This window comes from Seriola lalandi, unplaced genomic scaffold, assembly GCF_002814215.2.
Source record: "Seriola lalandi dorsalis isolate HSWRI2012SDOR001 ecotype SW California unplaced genomic scaffold, Sedor1 jcf7180002054537, whole genome shotgun sequence".
Taxonomy (NCBI): Eukaryota; Metazoa; Chordata; class Actinopteri; order Carangiformes; family Carangidae; genus Seriola; species Seriola lalandi.
The window spans coordinates 760,419-779,775 of record NW_019525090.1 but is presented as its reverse complement, the minus strand read 5'-3'; the positions used below and the strand labels follow the sequence as shown (position 1 = coordinate 779,775).

The window sequence follows — 19,357 nt, the reverse complement described above, 5'->3', positions numbered from 1 at the left end:
TAAAATGTCACAGTATAATAAGGCATAAAAAGTCATCAAAATGTCATACTATAATAAAGCATAAAGTCATTTTAAAATAAGGCATAAAAATTAAAAGGTATAAAAATGTCAAAAAACAACTGAGTATAGTAAGGGATAAAAAGTCCTAAAAACTTCATAGTATAGTAAGGCATAAAAACAACATACTATAGCAAGGTATAAAAAGTCATAAAAATGTCAAAAAACAACTAAATATAGTAATTCATAAAAAGTCATAAAAATGTCATAATATAGTAAGGCATAGAAATTTTCATAGTATATTAAGGCATAAAAAGTCAAAAGCGTCATAGTATACTAAGGCATAAAAATGTCAAAAAAACAACTTTAGTGAGGTGTAATATTTCAAAAAATGACAGTATAGTAAGGCATAAAAGCAACATACTATAGTAAGTCCTAAAAGCGTGACATTATAGTATGGCATAGAAAGTCATAAAAATGTCATAGTATAGTAAGGGATAAAAAGTCTTAAAAACAACAAACATCATCATAAACACGCCATACCATAGTAAGGCATAAAAATGTCAAAAAACGTCATAGTATAGTAAGGCAAAAAAATGTCAAAAAACAACTTAATATAGTAAGTCATAACAACAACATATTATAATAAGGCATAAAATGTCATAAGAACATCATACTATATAGTAAGTCATAAAAACAACATATTATAGGAAGGCATAAAATGTCAAAAAACGACTTAACAAAATCTAAAAACTACATTTAAAAGTTTATTCAGATTACAATATGTTACTGTGTTATTGGGGCCACGCAGCGAAACTTCATGGTTACCTGTTGTGTTTGTACCTTTTCTTTTTCATCATCATAATGTTCTTCTGCCATGGGAGTGTCTGGTAGCCCCCTGAAATTGTACGGTAAAAAGATTCGAAGTTTGGCACACTGATTGGGGAAACTCTCATGATGCTTTCACTAAATTTCATGTCAGTGCCCCAAGTGCTTTAGCGCCACCAACAGATCAAAGTTCAAAGTTGCCTAATTTCGGAAATGAGTTACAATGGACTCCTTGGATCAACACATCAAATGAGATCTATTTCCATATATACTGTGTCCAATCATCAGTAAAATTGGCAAAGATGACCTTCAAACCAAGCCTTGCAAAAGTAAAGTGAGGTCACATCTCAGCAACACGTATATGTATGAAAACTTCCAACTGAAAAATATCTATTGTCCCATTTTTTATAATTTAAACTTAACATGGTCAAACCCACAGTTGATGTGGTCTCAACATTTTCAGCACGCTGGCAGTAGCCCTAGCTTGCTTTTCGGTCATGTGACCCTAGCTTTGCAGCAGTAAATAACTCTCAGCCTAGAATTTAACAAAAGGTCAAGTGTCAATCTATCTCACCTGCCATCTGAACACTAATATTTTTCATAATGTGTTTTCCTCTTTAAACAGAGATCAGCATGGAATTTAGGAAGACACCCAACATGATTTCACAAAGGCAGACACACCAAGGTGAGCTAAAACCATCAGACAAATGTAATCCAAGCTTTTTACATGTTTTTTTTTTTTTACTCGGAAAAATTTGATTTTTTTTTTAATACTCTGATTTTCCATTTATTTATTCAGTTTCCCTTCTATAACTTTCATTGGGTGATGGTCCAAATGTCAAAGCCCCAATTTATTTACCCTTTTATTGAAATATATTGAGTCTTAAAATACCAGAACCAGCTTATAAAACACCCATGTGCATGAGAGCCAGGCTAAGCTAACCATCTCCTGGCTCTAGCTTTATATTTACAGTACAGATGTGTCATTAGTATCAACCTTCTTATCTAATGCTCTGCAAGAAAGCAAATAAACGCATTTCCCACAATGTTAAACCATTCTTTTTAATACGATGTAAAGTTGCTTAGACTCAAACCTACCCTGATCTTGCTTCACGCAACCCAAAGGCCTTCATAAGCCCCTGAAAATCAAAAAGTAATTTGTAAGTAACACCTGATGTTAGTAGGTCAATCACAAGGAAATGGGCCATTATACAAAAACAGTTTTATTGATTTATTAACAACTGTACATTTCTTTTCAGTGCTGACAGCATTTGCTACATACTTTGGTGTGGTTCAGAGGGACTAGCACATTTCACCCCTTTTGTTTTCTGGTGGGAAATGCTGACAGGATCAGGAGCACAGTGTAGAAACCAGAATTTTTCACTGTCATCTTAACGTCAACATCGGAGACACTTGGTTTACAAATTTGTGTATTTTTGTTGTGTTCACATTTAAGTGCCATTCCCTCCTTCATTGTGAGAATTTATAGGCACTGAACATTTTTTATAAAGACAGACTTATCTGTGCATTTAATCAGGTCAAATGTCTCTCCACCTACCCACCACGGCCAACCAAACATATTCCAGGAATATTGATAAGACCAAGGGCACAAGGATTCCAATAGTGCAGATTGGACTGTTTGAGTTTAGTCTGTAGCCAAGAAATCAATGGTGCAATTCAACATCCATGTTACGTCAAGTTAGCAAAAAGCACATTGTCATTCAGTTTGTGCCTGCTGCAGTGCTTCTGCTGCCAACTGAGGTCCAAGGGTTAGGCTAAACATTAAACGTTCCCTATCTCCCATAATCTAACAAGGTAAAACAAACAGAGAGAAAGATAGCACAGACAGAGCAGTACACTTTAAAAAGGTCTTTATATATATATATATGAATTAAATTTACATCCATGTCTTTTCCTGAATCATAGCGTCCCACTCGGTCCCACAGTGGTCCAAACCAGCAGAGGCTCTGCCTGAGTCGGAGGGCTCCACGTTAGAGATTAGACCACGTTTTCATCGTCCGGTAAGAGCACTGTGACAAAAGGCCATTTTAAAATCTCCACAAAATGTCCTGGTTTACAAGTTTCATGCTCCTCTGTTTGAAAAGGTCAGCCCAGAGAATGTGCTTTTAGAAAACCAAAGAGTAACATTGTTAAAAAGTTCTAATCTATGTTCTGCTCTCCCACTCAGATATCATGGCATAAGAGAGAGTGGGCCAAAAAAATCATCACAAGTACACCCAGGACATGAAAATATATATATTTTTATAATATATATAAAATGTCTTTTATTTAATCCGATATCTACACTTTTCACAAGATGTCTGGGGAACAAGGTTCTTAGAAATGAAGCGCTGCTTCACCGGGTTACACCCAAATATTCTCAGAAGAGGAAAAACAAAAAAGAAATCAGGAGATACAAAAAAAATGTGCAACCCAAAAATAAAACCCTCCAAAACCAAAGGACAAAAAAAGATAACTTCTTTCCAGCATAAGCATCCATAGGCCAACAGATCCATCGATTTCCACCGGTTAAGTTCCCTAGTTCGTGTCAGCCGGTTGTAGTCCACAGATGGATGGTCAGGGAAAAAAGGAAAAGTCATCTCAGTAGAAGTGCTGAAGCAGAGCAGCAGACTGCTTTCTCTTTAGTAGATGACCTCATAGACGGTGGCCTTCTTGTCACCGGATCCTGTCACAATGTATTTGTCATCTGCTGAGATGTCACAGCTCAGGACGGAGGACGACTCCTTCGACTGTGGAAGTGTAAAAAAAAAATTAAATCTTCCTCATATGGGGCTATCTGAAGGCTAATGTTATTTAACCATGTTAGCTAGCGCTACCTAGCAAGCTAACACTGGCTAGCAGGAGTAAACATAAAATGGTGGATATGTCAAAGTATGAGTTTAATTTCTGTTGTAAAATCCCATGAAAATATCACCATGGATACTTTAACTTTCTTTACTATAATATGACGTTTTATTGCCGTAGTATACTGTAGCATTTGTGACTGGCTATACTAAATAAAAATCATAGCATAGTATGGTAAGGCATAAGAGTTGCCTTTTAACATAATGTGCATGTCTTTCAACTGTGGGAGCAGACTGAAGCAGTATTCAAACCCACAACCTCTTCATCGTGAGGCAACAGCTCTAACCATTGCACCACAAAGCTTCCCCAGTGATAAATTGTAGTAACACATAACAACGTCCTAAGTCATAGTGCAGCATGTCGTTTTTTTGATGTAAGGCAGAGTTGCCTTTTAACCTAATGTGCATGTCTTTCAACTGTGGGAGGAGGCCGGATTCGATTATAGTATAGTAAGTCACAAAAATGTCTTACTATACTATGTCATTTTTTGAAATCACTCCCTCAGAGACTGTTGTTCCCTCTATACCTTTGAGTTTAATTGTGTATGTGTGTTTATCCTAGTTACCTGGAATATGCTGGCCCCATAAGGAGTTCTCCATGCATTCAGAAGATTATCCTTCCCTGTGCTCACAAACCATTTACCTGCAAACAGAGAAACAGATGACTTGAGAACATAATCTGAAGGTATGTGTGCTCAACACACAGCCATGTTTGTCCTCACAAACCTGCTCACCAGTGTCTTCTCTAGGCTTAGAGTAGAGATTTGCTGTATGCCACTAACATGTGACTCTGTAGTAGCCTTATCAATGACCATAAAAATTTAATAGTGGAAAATGCCATTATACAAACAATCATAAAAAGCACATAATGAAGGAGACTCACATTTCCACTCTGATAATTATTTAAATCACCCTCTGATTAATTACCCAACTGACTAGTTGGCTAATGATTCAATTAGTGACAGCGAGAGCTCTGAAATTGCAAGCATCATTTGAATTAACCAGTTCTGTAGTGGCAGAGATAGGAGACTGTGCTGTAGGGGGAAATGAAAAAGGACATTTCTGGAAATATATCAGTGAGGTGACTGTAAAACTTCATTTGTCAGAGCCCTAAACCTGAAACCAGCTGGTATGCCCAACAGGCAGAATGATCTACACTGAACAAGCAATGACAAATTTCTCTAATGAGCATGTTTGTAAAATAACAGCCTCCTTGTTCATGCATACAGCTGCAAGCCTTTATTATGTGCAATTTAGACAGTTGAGATAAAATATGCACTAGTGCAAAAATTAGAATTGCAGGATTTGTATTCACAAATCTGTGACTAAAGTGACTAAACGAGTCAGTGGATGTTTGACTCTTTCAGCATCTACATGTCAAAAATCTGGCCGTCAGGGCAGCAGCAGGGAGCAGTAGAACCACAACCCAACTGACCTACAAATTTATGGACTAGGTTTGTAATTCTGGTGGAGAACATGATATCACTTAATTTTTCCCTCAAAAATTCACATTTTAAAATATTTAGTCAAAGTAATTGTAAACACATGCAGTATGGGTGTAACTGCCAAATGTTTCTCCTGACATCATTAGACCCTATATATTCCAGGAAAGGACATGACCTCTGTGTCCTCAATAGTGGCTATGACTCTGCTCAGTCATCTAATTACAACACACTCATTATGAAAACCTTAAGTGTCGGTCCAGGGGAAATTCTGGCCTGATGTGGCAAAGACAAAATCACTTTGTCATCAATTAAACCTTTATCCTCTGTACTACTGAATGGATAAGGACTGTGCCTCTTTGATGTTACTTACCACAGTAAGCAAACTTGAGTGAGAGGACACAGCTTTCGTGCAGGTGCAGCTGGTACTTGTCAGGCTTGGTGTGGTGAAGCACCTCCACGTTGCTGCTCTCCATGCCGACAGCCAGCCATTCTCCAGTGGGACAGTAGCCCAGTGAGAAGATCTGTACCAAGGGAACAGTTGGTTCAGCAAGTGTCAACAGTATTTCATCACCTCAACTCCGGCCTGCTTTACAACCATTGGTCACTTAAAAGACACATACAGTGCATTCATCTGTGCAACACTTATTAACGAACAAATACACACTATCTTCACTACTGTCTGTGATGTAGTTGCTACATCTGGAGTGAATGTGTAAGATAACTTTGTATTGGATGAAAGCAAGGACACATTTGTTTTATACAAGTTTTTCTCTACCTGTGAGGTAAAGTCGTGTTGCTGGAGCTGTCGTCCCTCCCTCAAATCCCAGGAGCGAACAGTGTTGTCAAGCCCTCCGGTCCACAGTTTGGTCCCGTCGTGGGAGATATCGATACAGCTGGCTCCATCTGTGTGGCCCTGGAACTGCCTGAAACAATACAAGACCAAACATCGAAGTCAGGAACAGAGCAGAAAGCCATCCCAATTCCTACAATGAGGGAGTCTTATGTTGGTGGTCAAATATTTTATTCCTCAAACACAGAGAACTGTGTATTAAAGAATTCCTGTGGCACACATCCAAAGTGCTAAAAGTTTGCCACTTTGATAAAAATACATCTCCTGAGCCACAGTACTGACCTTACGAGGGTCTGGTTGTGGAGGTCCCACACAGCGATGTTTCCATCTGAGCAGCAGGAGAAGCAGACCTTGGCGTCGGGGCTGATGGCCAGTGCATAGCAGGCCGGAGCAGAGGAAGTGAGCTCGGCCTTTATGCGGGGCGTCTGTGAGGCCAGGTCCCAGATGGTCAGCGTGCTGGCCTCTCCACCCACTATTAGGGTGCGGCCGTCAGGCAACAGCTTGCAGGAGCGGATGTAATTGTCTCTGTTCTGGAGCACAAACAAAAGGAGAGCATCTTAATAACTGGATCTACTTTATCTGTAATTTTTCCAACATGTGAAATAGCTTCAGTAACAATTCTGCAAAGTAAAAGAAATGAACAGGGTACTTCCGTGTATCCACATCAGGACCATCTACAGTTACTCTCAAGGGGAGCTTTTTGTGGACATGAAGTTTTCAAAAGCAGCTAACTCTTTCATGTTATAGTGAAGATATGGGTGCCAGCTTTAACAAGAGTTGCAAGGAGAGAGACTGGGGCTGCAGTTGTTGGCCAGGCTCTAAGAGAGCAGGAAGACAGATCAATAGGACTGTGAACGCTCTTGGTCGAATTAGAACAGCACCCTGATGGCTTTATAAGACCCAATTGCACTCTGGACGCACCTTAAGGGTGTTGGAGGCCATATGAGTGGAGCAGCATGAAGCCGCAATATCAAAATGAGAAATGGGAGGCAGTTGGGAGGAAGTAATGAGCTGGGTAATGGCAGACAGGGTTGGCCAATCAGAGTATCATTACTCAGCTGGCTTTTTTTCTCACTAAGGATTATTTCAGCACAGCAGTGAGACACTTTGCTGAATTATTCACATCTCTGTCTGTTGGGTTCTGGGGGAAGGCTACATTTTAAGCACAAGAAAACTTCTCAGTGACCTCATGAAATATAAGTGCATTATGTCTCTGTTCTGGTTGAAAGCCTTGTTACCAATTTGAAATGTCTACAGTAATAATACACATGTAAAACACATTTCACATTTTCTCTTGCCATGACTTGAAACAAACAAAAACATGTAGTTACCAGACAGTCGAGTTGGGACACTGGGCTCTTGCTGCCTGGTTGGCTGATGTCCCAGATCTTGACACAGCCCTTGCCGCCAGTGTAGACGTGACGCGTGGGGTTACTGATGGTGACAGCGCACACCACCTCCCCGTGGCTCAGTGTGTTGATCTGGCGAGCGTGGCGTGGGATGCCCGGGCCTACCAGTGCATCTGGAGGGAAGGGCACGGGCTGCATCTGACCGTCTGCACTCACATGAAAAGAATAGGCTCTGCAGAGGACAGAGGAGGGGGAAAGATGGTCAGTTTGAGCTAAGAAGTATAGTACATGTTATCTGTTAATAAAAACTAGTTAAACACAAAAGTCTACGCGGAATGCAAATAAAATACATATACTCACGGTTTTCCTCCAGAAATGGAAGTGAGGCTGGCTGGCAGGCCTGGAGCTCTCATGTGAGGATGGGGGTCAAACCCCGCCTACACAAGCAAAAACAGGGAAGCGTTAAACAGCAGATAACCTGCAAAGATAAATTAGACTAAGCTAATATTCAAATTGAAAACTATGCTCCACTTAAGCTGCTAACACCCCGAGGAACCATTGTTTCCGGGCAAATCCCTTCAAAGGTGCAAATTCAGCTTCATTGCATACAGGCAAGCTTTGCACAAGGCTACAACATCCCACTTGCTAATGCTAATGAAAGCCTGGGAGATTTTCAAACATGGAGATGCATTTTGGGGGCGAGCCTTTTTTTAAAGCCTTTAGAATGCTAACTAACTAACATCAAAGTAAAGGAGCTAGGCTGTCTTTGTACTCTCTCATTATGTACACACAACAAGCAGCAGCCAGCCAAGCAGAAATATTCACAATGAGTTATGGAAATACAGGATGACTGCTCAAGTTTCTCAAAGTCATTCTGCCATCCCTCTACAACCTACAGCCGTGGTGGATAATTCATACAGATGCTGTTGAGGGCTTGTTATGTCAAACTGATGGAGGTGGAATATATGAATGAATATGTGTAAAGAAGATGTGTAATTTGATTTATAAATTCTATATAGAAGCTGGAATAGTTACAATTGGTGAGCGTCCATAGGCAGCAGCAGCCGCAGCACTCATCTGTGGTGAAATGAGACCCGGATAAACGCCCGGGCTGGTCAGGGATCCGTTCATATCATGATGACCCATCATAGCGAACGGGGTGGCATAGGAGCCCGCAATGGACAGCGGTGTACGAAGGGCAGGAGCAGCTAGAGAACATAAAACACTCTTTTAATTGTTTCATAGAAACTGTGCAAAAGGGAGAGACAACAATTTAGTTTCGGAAATGCTAAACTATGGCCTATTACAATGAGTGTGGGGTTGCAGGTAACGATTATTTCCATGAAACCTGAGGAAACTCCATCTTCTGAGGAAAATTGTCCTATCATCAAAAGCTCCAGAACAGCCACAAGTGGACCTTGTGTTGAGATAGCTTTGTCAACTATTGTTTCCAAGGTGAACGTTAAATATCAATATCATCCTTATTTTTATATCAATAAATTGCAGATTTCTTTGATTAATTCATCAGGTCTTTACCAGTGTGCTCATCACAATTTCTTAGTCTGAATTAATTGATTGTTCTTAAAATGCTTCTTTTATCCCACTAGCTCTCAAAAACCTTGAAATCTTTGTTTTTGAAATCACATATTCTTAAAAATGGGTAGGCTAGGACCAAAGCAGTTTTGTACTTTTGCCTGAAATATAAATAACAATTAATTGATTACCCAATTATTTTTCTGTCAATCAGTAAATTAGTGTGGCAGCAAGGTTAGATACTTGTTACGTACCTAATGCCTCCATGCCGGGTGGTTTGCCCATTGTTAGAGGCCGTAGTCCTGGAGTGGTGCTGGTTCCTGGTGTCGGTGCCTCATTCCTTGGTGTAGGTGTGTTGGACTTCAGGCTCGGTGTGGACGACTTGTCATTCTAAAACAGAGATACTTTTTGACCTTTGTGTACAACCTTGTTTTGTATCCTCTTACTGAAATATGTAAGTTCACTTCCTCTCACTCTCAGCTACACACACTCACACAAAAATGGAACAGTGTCCACGCCATAGTAAGAAAATCCCCCAGTGAGTCAAAAATACCCCCATTGGCAGGGAAATCCAGAGTGACAATCTGAGTGGATGGCTCAAGGTAATCCAATCTAACACTGACACTTCATTACAGCCAGTGTGTGTGTGTATGTGTGTGTATCTGGCAGCGAAGGGGCATAAACCTTTGCTTAGAAGTCACGCTTCTTAAGAGTGGCTAGACAAGCAAGATGGTGGCCCAAACACTTCTCTCATAATTAATCCATCTTCTTCTTCCTTTGCAGATCAAGTTAGAGGAGTGGGGGTTTAGCCTGGTGACACACACTAATGAGGGACAGAGAGAAGCTGGGTGTCATGGGAGGTGAAGGGTGGTGATGTGGACTACAAATCTATCCTAATCCTTAGTGAAATGGTTTATGTAAAACCGATGCAGAAGGACTGTTTTAGCCTGGTTAGTGGAAGCTTCAGTATTAGAGAAAATGGGGGCTTGAGGGGTAGAAGCTGAGACGAAGCAAGAAAAGCAGACAGCAGTTCCCTTGCTGCTGTGTCTCTGAGTTATTTACAGCCTCAGGCAGAGGAAGAAATGACCATTTATTGGGTAAGCCATAAAGGAGATTGAGAGGAGTGAGCCACAGGGCTTGATTTCCTGAGAGTGCATCCACCCTCTGCCCCTTCAAGCCCCTCATAGCAGCCAACTGCTAAGCTTTCTGCGTATTAGTCCTTCACACAGACACCCACTTCACTTGACAAATGCCCTTTAGTCTATCAGTTCACCCTTCACCCCCACTGTAACCTCCTTATTCCATCATCTCTGTAGTCTTTCAATGTGTCCCTCACACTCACATGGGCGTGGTCCTTTGCTTTGGAGGATGGTGTGCTGCCCGAGGAGGCGACAGAGGCAGGGCTATTGGGGGCAGCATCCTTCTTCAGGACTCGTGATTTATCCAGGCCATTTTCTGGAGGAGAGTGAGCCGGGCTGACTCGAGGGGTGGCTGGATCCTACAGCGTTAAACGAGACAGACAGAAAGAAAGACTGAGCAAACAGACCAGAGGAAAGCCACTGGCATGTACATGTAGGTCAAACAAACTGGGGCCTCATGTACAAACACAGATAAATATACTCATGCGTGCTCGTAGTCTCCTTCACACACACACACACACACTTTTCATTCACCTGTCACTCCCTTTTTCTCTTTGTATTCTTTGTCTTACTTTCTGCATGAGTGGCAAAAGATATACAGCAAGTAAGCACACACTCATGGCACACACAACCAATATTGTGACAGAGTTTTTTGGCAACAATGTAAAAAAGTGTAGAGGCTTCTACCAACAAAGACAAAAGAGAGCTGTGTTTAGATTCTATGCAGCGTTCACACTGGAATGTGACTGAGCAGCTCCGTTCTAACGCAGTCTTACCTCATTGGAAACATCCACTACCAAGTCGTCACTTTTGTCTCCGTCACTGTCCTGAAATGAAGGAGTGATGTGATTAGTTTACTGGAGTCCACTAACAGTGCTAAAATTACAGTGAACATGAACATATACCGTCAAAGTTTTTGACTGCTGGATCAAAATAAAGGACCACATCAGCTTTATGTACTCTGTAACATGTTTTGCTTTAAAAGTTTGTCAATCATAGCATTTATTTATTTGCTTGAGATATTGTACATAGAATTTGAACTGAAACTGTGTAATGCTTTATTTTATGAGTCATTCCTAATGGTTACAATTTCTTTCTTTCTGCGTAAAATTTGGTAGTAATTATAAGGACAATGGAGACACAGTTCTTAGACTGCCAATATCCAGACGAATTTCTGGTCCATCTGAACCCAAGTCAGTTCATATTTGTTGATTCTAGGAAACTAATTGTTTGAATTTAACACTCTATTTTACCTGTAATTACAGCCACTACATGCCCCCTTCCAGGACACGTTCTTAGATATTATTAGGATTTTATAGACCCAGAAAATAAAGCATTATGAACACAGTGGTGGTGGTCATATAATGAAAGAACAAGTAATAAAGTGGTTGTTAATTAGTTTTAACTTTTGGCCTGAAGGGTAACATTTTTTAAGTCTGGCCTAATATAGTCAACACTGAGTTAATCAGTGTTAAAATACAAGCAGAAACAAGTTCAGGATCCCATCAACAGCAACTCATTAATGTGAACACAACAAACAAAGAAACCAATAAAGACAAACACTCACATATCTGCTCATGTTGTCTTTGTCATCCACTTTGCGTTTCTTGGAGTCGAGACCGTAATCTGAAGAGCCACGGTGCTTCTCACTCGCTGCCCGCAGGCTGTCTGATGGCGACACTGAGTTATTCTGCCAACAACAACATGCAGACAGACCACACAATCAGTTTCCAATTCCCTCTGAGTCTGCCATGCATTTGACTCTTCATCCTCAGAAAACTGTCGAAAACCATATAATAATCTGTACGATATAACGATATGCTTCAACTTCTATGAACATTACTGTGTTGCATCATGTACAGCTGCAGTAAGTAGGGAGTGGTGAGGATGCAAGCATGGCCAATATTGTAATGTAATCTTGCTCCATTTTAACCCATCATGACATGATGTGAAGTGACAAAGAGGGAGATCAAATATGCAAATAAATACATTTCTTTGTTGGCTTGGGGTGGAAGATGTAAGTTAAGATGAGAAAAGAGAAAGCTCTGTCCTGTGAGCACATGTCCTTCCGTCAACTGAATGTTTTGGGGATTATAGTGACAAACCCTCCGAAACAGACAAATAAGTGACAAACTCTCAGAAACCAGAAAAGCCAGGAACTGTCAAATGGCACATTTAAGTCCAGGCATGGCTCTGGAGCCTTTTCCTTTATCACAGCAGTGACAATATTGACTGTAAAGCTAAACGTACAATGCTCCCAGACTGAACTGGACTGATTTGGGATAGAAGGGACAGGAGAGGATTCTGGGACAGCTTAGCCCTGCTGCTGCCGCCAAGGCAATGGAGCAAGTAGGAAATAGACGAGACAGCAGAACAAACTCCCACAAACACAGAATACCGCTGAACACAAAATGCTACTGGAAGACAAAAGCATTAATTCACAGCAAGGTGATGTGTAAAGCAGATTGAGTAGACGTGAGGGAGCAGAGTGCAGCATGGGATATTTGGTGTACAGATAAACACTCAACCTGACATTTAATCCTCTTGTAGAACCTCAGACTGACCTGGACAGACACGCTTGGAGCAACATTAACAATTCAAACCAAACACAGCTAGCATTCCTACTTTTTTCTGACAGTGACATGCAAGTACATGCAAATAAAAACAAAAGTGACCAGGATCTGTCACTGTACAACCAATGTTAATGACTGCTGGAGAGTTTTTGAGTGTGGGTGCACTGTGGCATGTCAGTGACAAAACAGCAGAAAATGACTGACAGCAAAGTTCATGAAAATCAACCAGAATAAAAAAGAGGAAGGAAAGAAAGAGGCCATTGAGGGAACCTGGACAAGAGTGCAATGTGAAGACACAAAGAGGGTGTTGCCAGCAAAGAAAAGAGCCATGAAAGAGGCAGAGTGAGAAAATTAGAAAAAAAAGAGGAAGAAAGACAAGAGAGCAAAACAGGAAAGGAACTTGGCAAGCAATGAGAGCGTAGCAGTGTGGCAATGAGTTCTCCCCACTAGTGAGAATGCCCGGACAGGCTGGCACCCTTTCAGAAGCTGCAAACGGGATTTTTGTAGTCTGGGCAATGGTGTGGCGGGGTGGCACTGCCAAACAACCCGACAGGCAGGGAGGGAGGAGGAGGAAGAGGAGGGGTAAAGGCAAGCAAACCCTGAGGCCGGCCCACACTGTTGGGCAGCTCAACAAATCCCTGCCTTCATCAGAAACAGAAAGATGTGGTGAAAGAGGGAGACGGAAGATGTCTGACATCTTGGCTGCAAAAGATGGAAAGAGAAAGAAGAGCAGCAGAGAAGGTAACAGCTTGAGAACCGAGTGAAAGGATGGCATTAAAAAAGACCTCCTGAGCTGAGGAGAGTGGAGAGTGAAGATTTTTAAAAAAACACTGTGGTTGGGCAGTTAATATCATGCACACATACACTTATACCACCCCCTTTAGAAATTGCCCCTGCCTTGGCCACCACACAGAGTCAGACTTTTCCTGAAGGTTTCAGCCAACCCAGCAGCTTTCTGCCATTTCCACATCCCTCCCTCCAGTGTCAAAATATGGAAATTTGTCCAGCTACTGTTGTGGAAAAAAAAGCCACAAGAAGAGTTTTAGTCTGGCATGGTGTGAAGATGCTGCCTGACAAGCAAAAATCTCTCTGCATTACAGCCTGTCTGTGTATCTGAGCCTGTGACCTTTAAAGGATTGCTTAGACTCAATAACCCTGCACTTGCCTCCAACCTTGGTATCAGATGACCTGAGACAACAGGACAGGAAGACAGCAGCATGTGAGTGTGTATGTGCACTGGAAAGGATAGAGAGCGAGGGAGGTGGGGAGATAAGGTAAGGTGGAATTGGCAGCTGCTCGTCACCACACAAAATGAGGGAGAGTTTGGGTTCCCTTCAGACATGAGTGGGCCCATTCAGGATGGCCAGTCAATGGGAACTCAATCTGGCCGAGCAGATCCAACAGAGCGTAATGCTCAAGCTAACTGAGAGCTTTAAGCCAGTCCAATAAACAAGGACTTTAACATGAGAAGGAAGAGAGAGATAGGGATAGTGAGAGACAGAGTGGGAGAGAATGAGTGAGATAAGAAGAAGAGAGAGCAGAAAATACAAGGTATATGCAAATTAAAAAGAGGAAGGTGGATAAGAAGAAGATGAAAAGGAGTCCGGCATTGGACACATGCAACAGTAAATCCTTTAAAATGGTGAGGGAAGAGGAGAAGGAGAGTCAAAGTCGCTTTTAATTGTGCTGAAATTAAAGGAGGTAGCTGACTACTAATCCTCGCCCAGTGATTGGAGTCATTTTCCACCTGGATTAGATGGCACTGGCTTATTTGGCCAGACTTCATTATTTGATTTCAGTCAGCTTATACCCCCCAGAGTACAAAAATGTGTATGTTCTTACACACAGAGCATGAATTTCTACTGAACAGTGGGCTTAAGTCTATGTAAAGTACACCTAATCACCAAACAAAGTGAGCCAGGAACCGGCAAAGTCAAGAGACACACAGGAGACGGAGAGTCAACGTACCGTGCTCGACTCACGTTCTTTCAGAGGAATGGCCAGAGGCGAGTGAAAAGATGAGGGGCCAGGAGAGAGGAAAGCAAAACACAAATTAGTATGGGTGTCACCACAACTGAGTAGTCCAATCAGGTAACAGCAATAAAATTATTATTCAACTAAAAGGATACTCTCATATGTGAAGCACAGCATAATTCATGTTGTTACCACTTTCTAATGCGGCAACTTTTATGAAAGGCTTATAAGCTGTAAAAAAAAATTGTTTTATTAATGCTTAATAAATTATATATTGGATATTTATCAGTTATTAGCCATTATTGAGGACAACTACAGGTTGTGAAAAACCTTGGCTGGTGTTTTGTCATTTTCAGATATTAAGTTCATCAGATAGACTCTCAAATAGATTGACCTCTGACCTTCTGGGAAAGGGCGGTGGAACATCTGAACCAAGCCCATTTAATAATTATGTATTAACATTTACAACTGCAGACTTGATGAAACATTTATTAAACATGTTTATCCTCTACATAAGTGGCAGTTCAAACTTCTACAAACTCTTTCATTCCTGTTTCCCAATGAAAGTATAAACTACACTTTTATTTTCATGTCAAAATATATCATGGCTTAAGGCCAAAAAAATGATGCTATACATGATGTATAAATATTTCCTTACCCAGTAATTTTGTACATAAACACTTAGATTTAAAAACATACAGTGACATGTTTCTATGATAAATGTATCTGTATGGTAAAACCTGTTCTTGGCAATTACGATCACCCATCAGTGCTAACATGCTGCAGGCTGTGCTCCTCACCTCGGTGCTCCAGGTCATGGTGGTTCTTCTCATCCTTTACAGGCAGGTGGGCCTGGCTGCCAAGAGCACCCAGAGCCAACAAGCCAGAGCCAGCGCCTGTCACAGGGGGGATGCCGGGCGGCTGCAGGCCTGAGGGGTGTGGGGGCAGCTGGACTGGAGGGCCGTGGGCTGCGTGAGAGAGGTGCTGAGCCTGAAGCTGCTGCTGCTGTAAACAAATGCAGAGAGACAGGAGACAAGACAGAGGACAAATGGGTCGGCTGGGAAGTGAATCCATGAATGACCGCACTCTACTCGTGCATTAGAGCTGGCTTTGACAACATTTAGTTCAAGGCCAAACCATTTATGCATAATAGCAGACTGACAGTGACTGCCAACATGCTGATCCAGCTCATTCACTGTCTGAGGGAAAACAGATTCTGTTCATAGCTGTTGATGTACAGTGTGGTTATCATCTGATTCAAAGTGTTTGAAAACTGAAACAGTAGAATAAACAGTACAATGCATTCATTTTCAAAGCAACTCTGTGTTATTACTCTCACCTTCTCAGGATCTTTAGAATTTAGCTGTGCATCATTAACTCAAAATAGACTATATATAGTGTCATGAGGCACCAATGTCACATTTTAACAACCTGCAACATTCCAGCTGATTAATCACATTAATTAAACAACTAATAAAAGCTAAGTGAAAAATGTTAATTTCTCATGTTTTCAAATATCTGGTTTTGTTTGACCAACAATTGAAAACACAAATGTATTCAATTTACAATAATTTAAAACAAAGAAAAGCAGGAAATCATCACATTTAAAAATCTGGAACAACAGAATATGTGACATTTACGCTTGATGATTTAAACAAGTGATGATTAAAACTGCTGTTGATTAATTTTGTGTTGATTGACTAATACTATCCAGCACTAATGCAAAGTTGACTGAATCAGCTGTGTGCAAAGGTTTGCATACAAATGAGCTACAATGTTGTGCCTCCAGGTTTATATCACAGATCTGGTTCTCATATCACACTCCTCACTTATTACAACAATGTTGCTTTACAAGTTTCTTATTGTTTCTTATTAATGTTACAATACCTTTATGTGATAACAGTTAACTACTACCTGGTTGTCAGAAATGACACAGAGCATTTTTCCCAAACCACCGTGCTCCAGTCATGGTTTGGACAGTTAAAAATCAATAGGTCTACACTTGAAAACCTGAAAACCTTTCAACACTTTGGAAAACCAAGCAAGCATGCCCACTCCTCTAGCAAAATGCTGTTAAGCACAGACACAGTGGAGAACACACACATGCACACACACACACCTCCCAAGAGGCCATGAATGTCTGTATGAGAGAGGCAACCAGAGAGGAGTGAGTAGATAGACAGGAGTTAAATAACCACTCAGGCAAGAGGGAAGCAAGTGTTTTAAAACAAGGTTAAATAACACTTAGCACATCCATCAACTGCCCCTCTAAAAAAGAAAAAAACATGATTGCTATTCTGCTCACTAGATAGAACTTCAATAACCTCATCCATACATTCATTACATAAAATGGAAAAGGGTATATCTACTGGCTTACCACATTTAAAGGTTTAGTTAGCAGCTGGCCATTATTCAGTCAGCTCATTATGTCGAGCTGGACCTGGAATCGCACAATGGATATAAGCAACTGAGGGGCGGCATTGTTAATCGATATTGTACTGGTGTGCCCAGAAGCCTATTTGTTGCGAAAAAGGAAAAGCAAGCAAAAAAAGAGAAAGGGGCAACCAGAACAAGAAAAGGAGGGGAGGCAGAATCAGAAAATAACAAGAGAATGAAAGAGAGAGAGAGCAAGGGTTTGAGGCAGGGACGTCCCTATTGAGTGTGCCTAATGAGAAAAAGCGTGCAGGGATCATTATCAAGAAGCCTCATTAGCGAGCTATGGCTGAGGAGGGGAGCGGGGAGAGACGAGGGAAGGGAGTGGCTGGGGGGGGGGGGGGGGGGAGAAAAAGAGGGAAAATTTCAGAAAATAAATTGCTTCCAATTCAATATTCATGGATAAAGAGCTGGCTTCCTTTCACACTTATCTTTTTTCATTATGTGTAAATGCCGCTGCAGCTCAGGCAACTTCCACAGGAAACAGGCAATTAAAGTTAACTAGGCGAAGCTGGCTCCCTGCAGAACAGTACTGTCAGGTGGAACAAGCATCAACAGCAGCAGCACAAACCAGCTGGCAGACTGGCTTAATAAGTCTGGCAATGATCACCACATTACCTACTTATCCTGTGCTTTACAACAAATTTTCCTCCGTTGTTGCGACAAGGATTAGACAACACCATATCCTAAAAACAGACCTGACTGATTTCAGTATTGGAATAGAGTTGAGATGCAGGAAACGTTTTGGAGGTTAGTCGTCATATGAACAAAGTGCTTTCAAAACTCTGCCACCCGAATCATGCAGACAAAGGACAAGTTGCCAAAAATACCCAAACACACCCAAGTCGTGCTTTGTCTCCGAAAGGCATCAGCTCCCTTCACAAAAACACACAGACTGCCAGTAAGCAAAACACTCGAAAAATAGACTGGCTTTCTATGTCTCGTAACTCCCCTGAACACTGACCATGAAGGCTGGGTAGACACTATGAGGTGGCTGCTGCTGCTGGTTCAAAGGAGAGAGGGAGAGATTCAGCCAGAAATGATACAAGCCCCACAAATAGGGCTGTAACTAATGGTTATTTCATCAGTGTATCTGCATTTTCAACTTTCTTGATTGATCGATTAGTCCTTTATATTTAAATTACAAAATACAAATGGTCAGCTATTAAATATAAAAATCATGACATGTCCATGTATCCTCATCCTGAAACACTGAAAAATCCTTAAACCTTAACTGCTTGTAGGAAATGTGTAGATGCAGATGAGTCAAACCACTGTGTGTGTCACTGTGGACACACTCAAACCAGATGGAAATATGACCTTCTGTATTACAGCAAATAGGCACACCCAAATAAAATACGCAAATTTTTCACAGAAGAGATCACTGTTAGCAAATGAACCAGAGTGACATCAAAAACAAAACCAGGCAGTATAAAAGCTGTGTGTTCCACAGATTAGCATTGATATAAGGGTAGGTGATAAGTAACAGGCAGCCTATAACTGACTCGTTAACCATTATCCAAGTATAATCTTTCCTTATGTTGAAATAATGGAAATGAGACCACCTCTGACACTTGTCAAATCAAACTCATATATCACCTCTGGCAATATGCAAACCAGTGTAGACGAATGAAGGCTAGTTTGCATCTTTGTCTTTCAACCCAGTTCAGTTCAGGCCACTCAGGTTGTAGGTAACTCATGTTCTTGTAAAGTTTAATATTGTGTTAACACTGTGTTAACCGTTACAAAAAGCATCATGGCATTCACTACTAGTTTACTTTGGACCACATTTCTCAACATTTTCTCACCTCTGACCCCTTTTTCATATGTCCCTGCTGTTTTTTCATATATTTTCATTTTTCAACCTTTGAATATTTTTATTTTGTAAAAAAACTGAACAGAAATTAGGGTTGCAACATTTATTTCCATTGTCTTTAGTTATCAGTTATTCATGAAGTCTATTTAATATCCGAAAATCATGACGAAGGTCCATACCAATTTTCTACAGTACCAAGGTGACAGCTTCCCATTGCTTGCTTTATTCAACCATCAGCTAAAACGCAAAAATATTTAATTTACAATGATACAAAATGTAGCAAATTATTTCCCTTCAATCCAGAAGCTGGAATCAGCCAATTTTTGGTATTTTTGCTTGAATAAATGACTTTATAACTCTAATATGTATCAATGTATTAGATCATATGTTGACACCTCGTCCTGCAGGTGGTCCCTGTGGGGCAAACATCTATCATCGGATTTGGAGTTCAGCCAGAAGCGTGAGTCTGTGCATGTGTGCGTGCATGTGTGAGACTCAGATGTAGTTTCTGATCTAACGGTTGTAGAAAGCTGCCAGAGTCTGATACTCTCTGAAC

At 40.9% G+C, this 19,357-nt stretch overlaps 1 protein-coding gene across 8 annotated transcripts in view; it reads right to left on the bottom strand.

The window, feature by feature from the left end:
• Positions 1-2,030: 2,030 nt before the first annotated feature.
• Positions 2,031-19,357, bottom strand: part of tle3b (TLE family member 3, transcriptional corepressor b) — a 31,208-nt gene continuing 13,881 nt past the window's right edge. For 2 of the 8 annotated variants that reach the window (XM_023414609.2, XM_023414610.2), the window contains exons 8-21: positions 15,353-15,557; positions 14,547-14,563; positions 11,573-11,695; positions 10,782-10,832; positions 10,209-10,364; positions 9,121-9,256; positions 8,369-8,541; positions 7,694-7,770; positions 7,316-7,565; positions 6,267-6,514; positions 5,910-6,057; positions 5,505-5,655; positions 4,256-4,332; positions 2,031-3,575 (exon numbers count right to left, since the gene is read on the bottom strand). In XM_023414609.2, the coding sequence (XP_023270377.1) occupies positions 3,468-3,575; positions 4,256-4,332; positions 5,505-5,655; positions 5,910-6,057; positions 6,267-6,514; positions 7,316-7,565; positions 7,694-7,770; positions 8,369-8,541; positions 9,121-9,256; positions 10,209-10,364; positions 10,782-10,832; positions 11,573-11,695; positions 14,547-14,563; positions 15,353-15,557 (1,920 nt within the window). In that variant the 3' untranslated portion in view covers positions 2,031-3,467. Of the gene's footprint in view, positions 3,576-4,255; positions 4,333-5,504; positions 5,656-5,909; positions 6,058-6,266; positions 6,515-7,315; positions 7,566-7,693; positions 7,771-8,368; positions 8,542-9,120; positions 9,257-10,208; positions 10,365-10,781; positions 10,833-11,572; positions 11,696-14,546; positions 14,607-15,352; positions 15,558-17,949; positions 17,986-19,357 lie in introns of all 8 variants that reach the window. The other 6 variants (XM_087176150.1, XM_087176153.1, XM_087176151.1 and 3 more) reach the window with 4 other exon arrangements.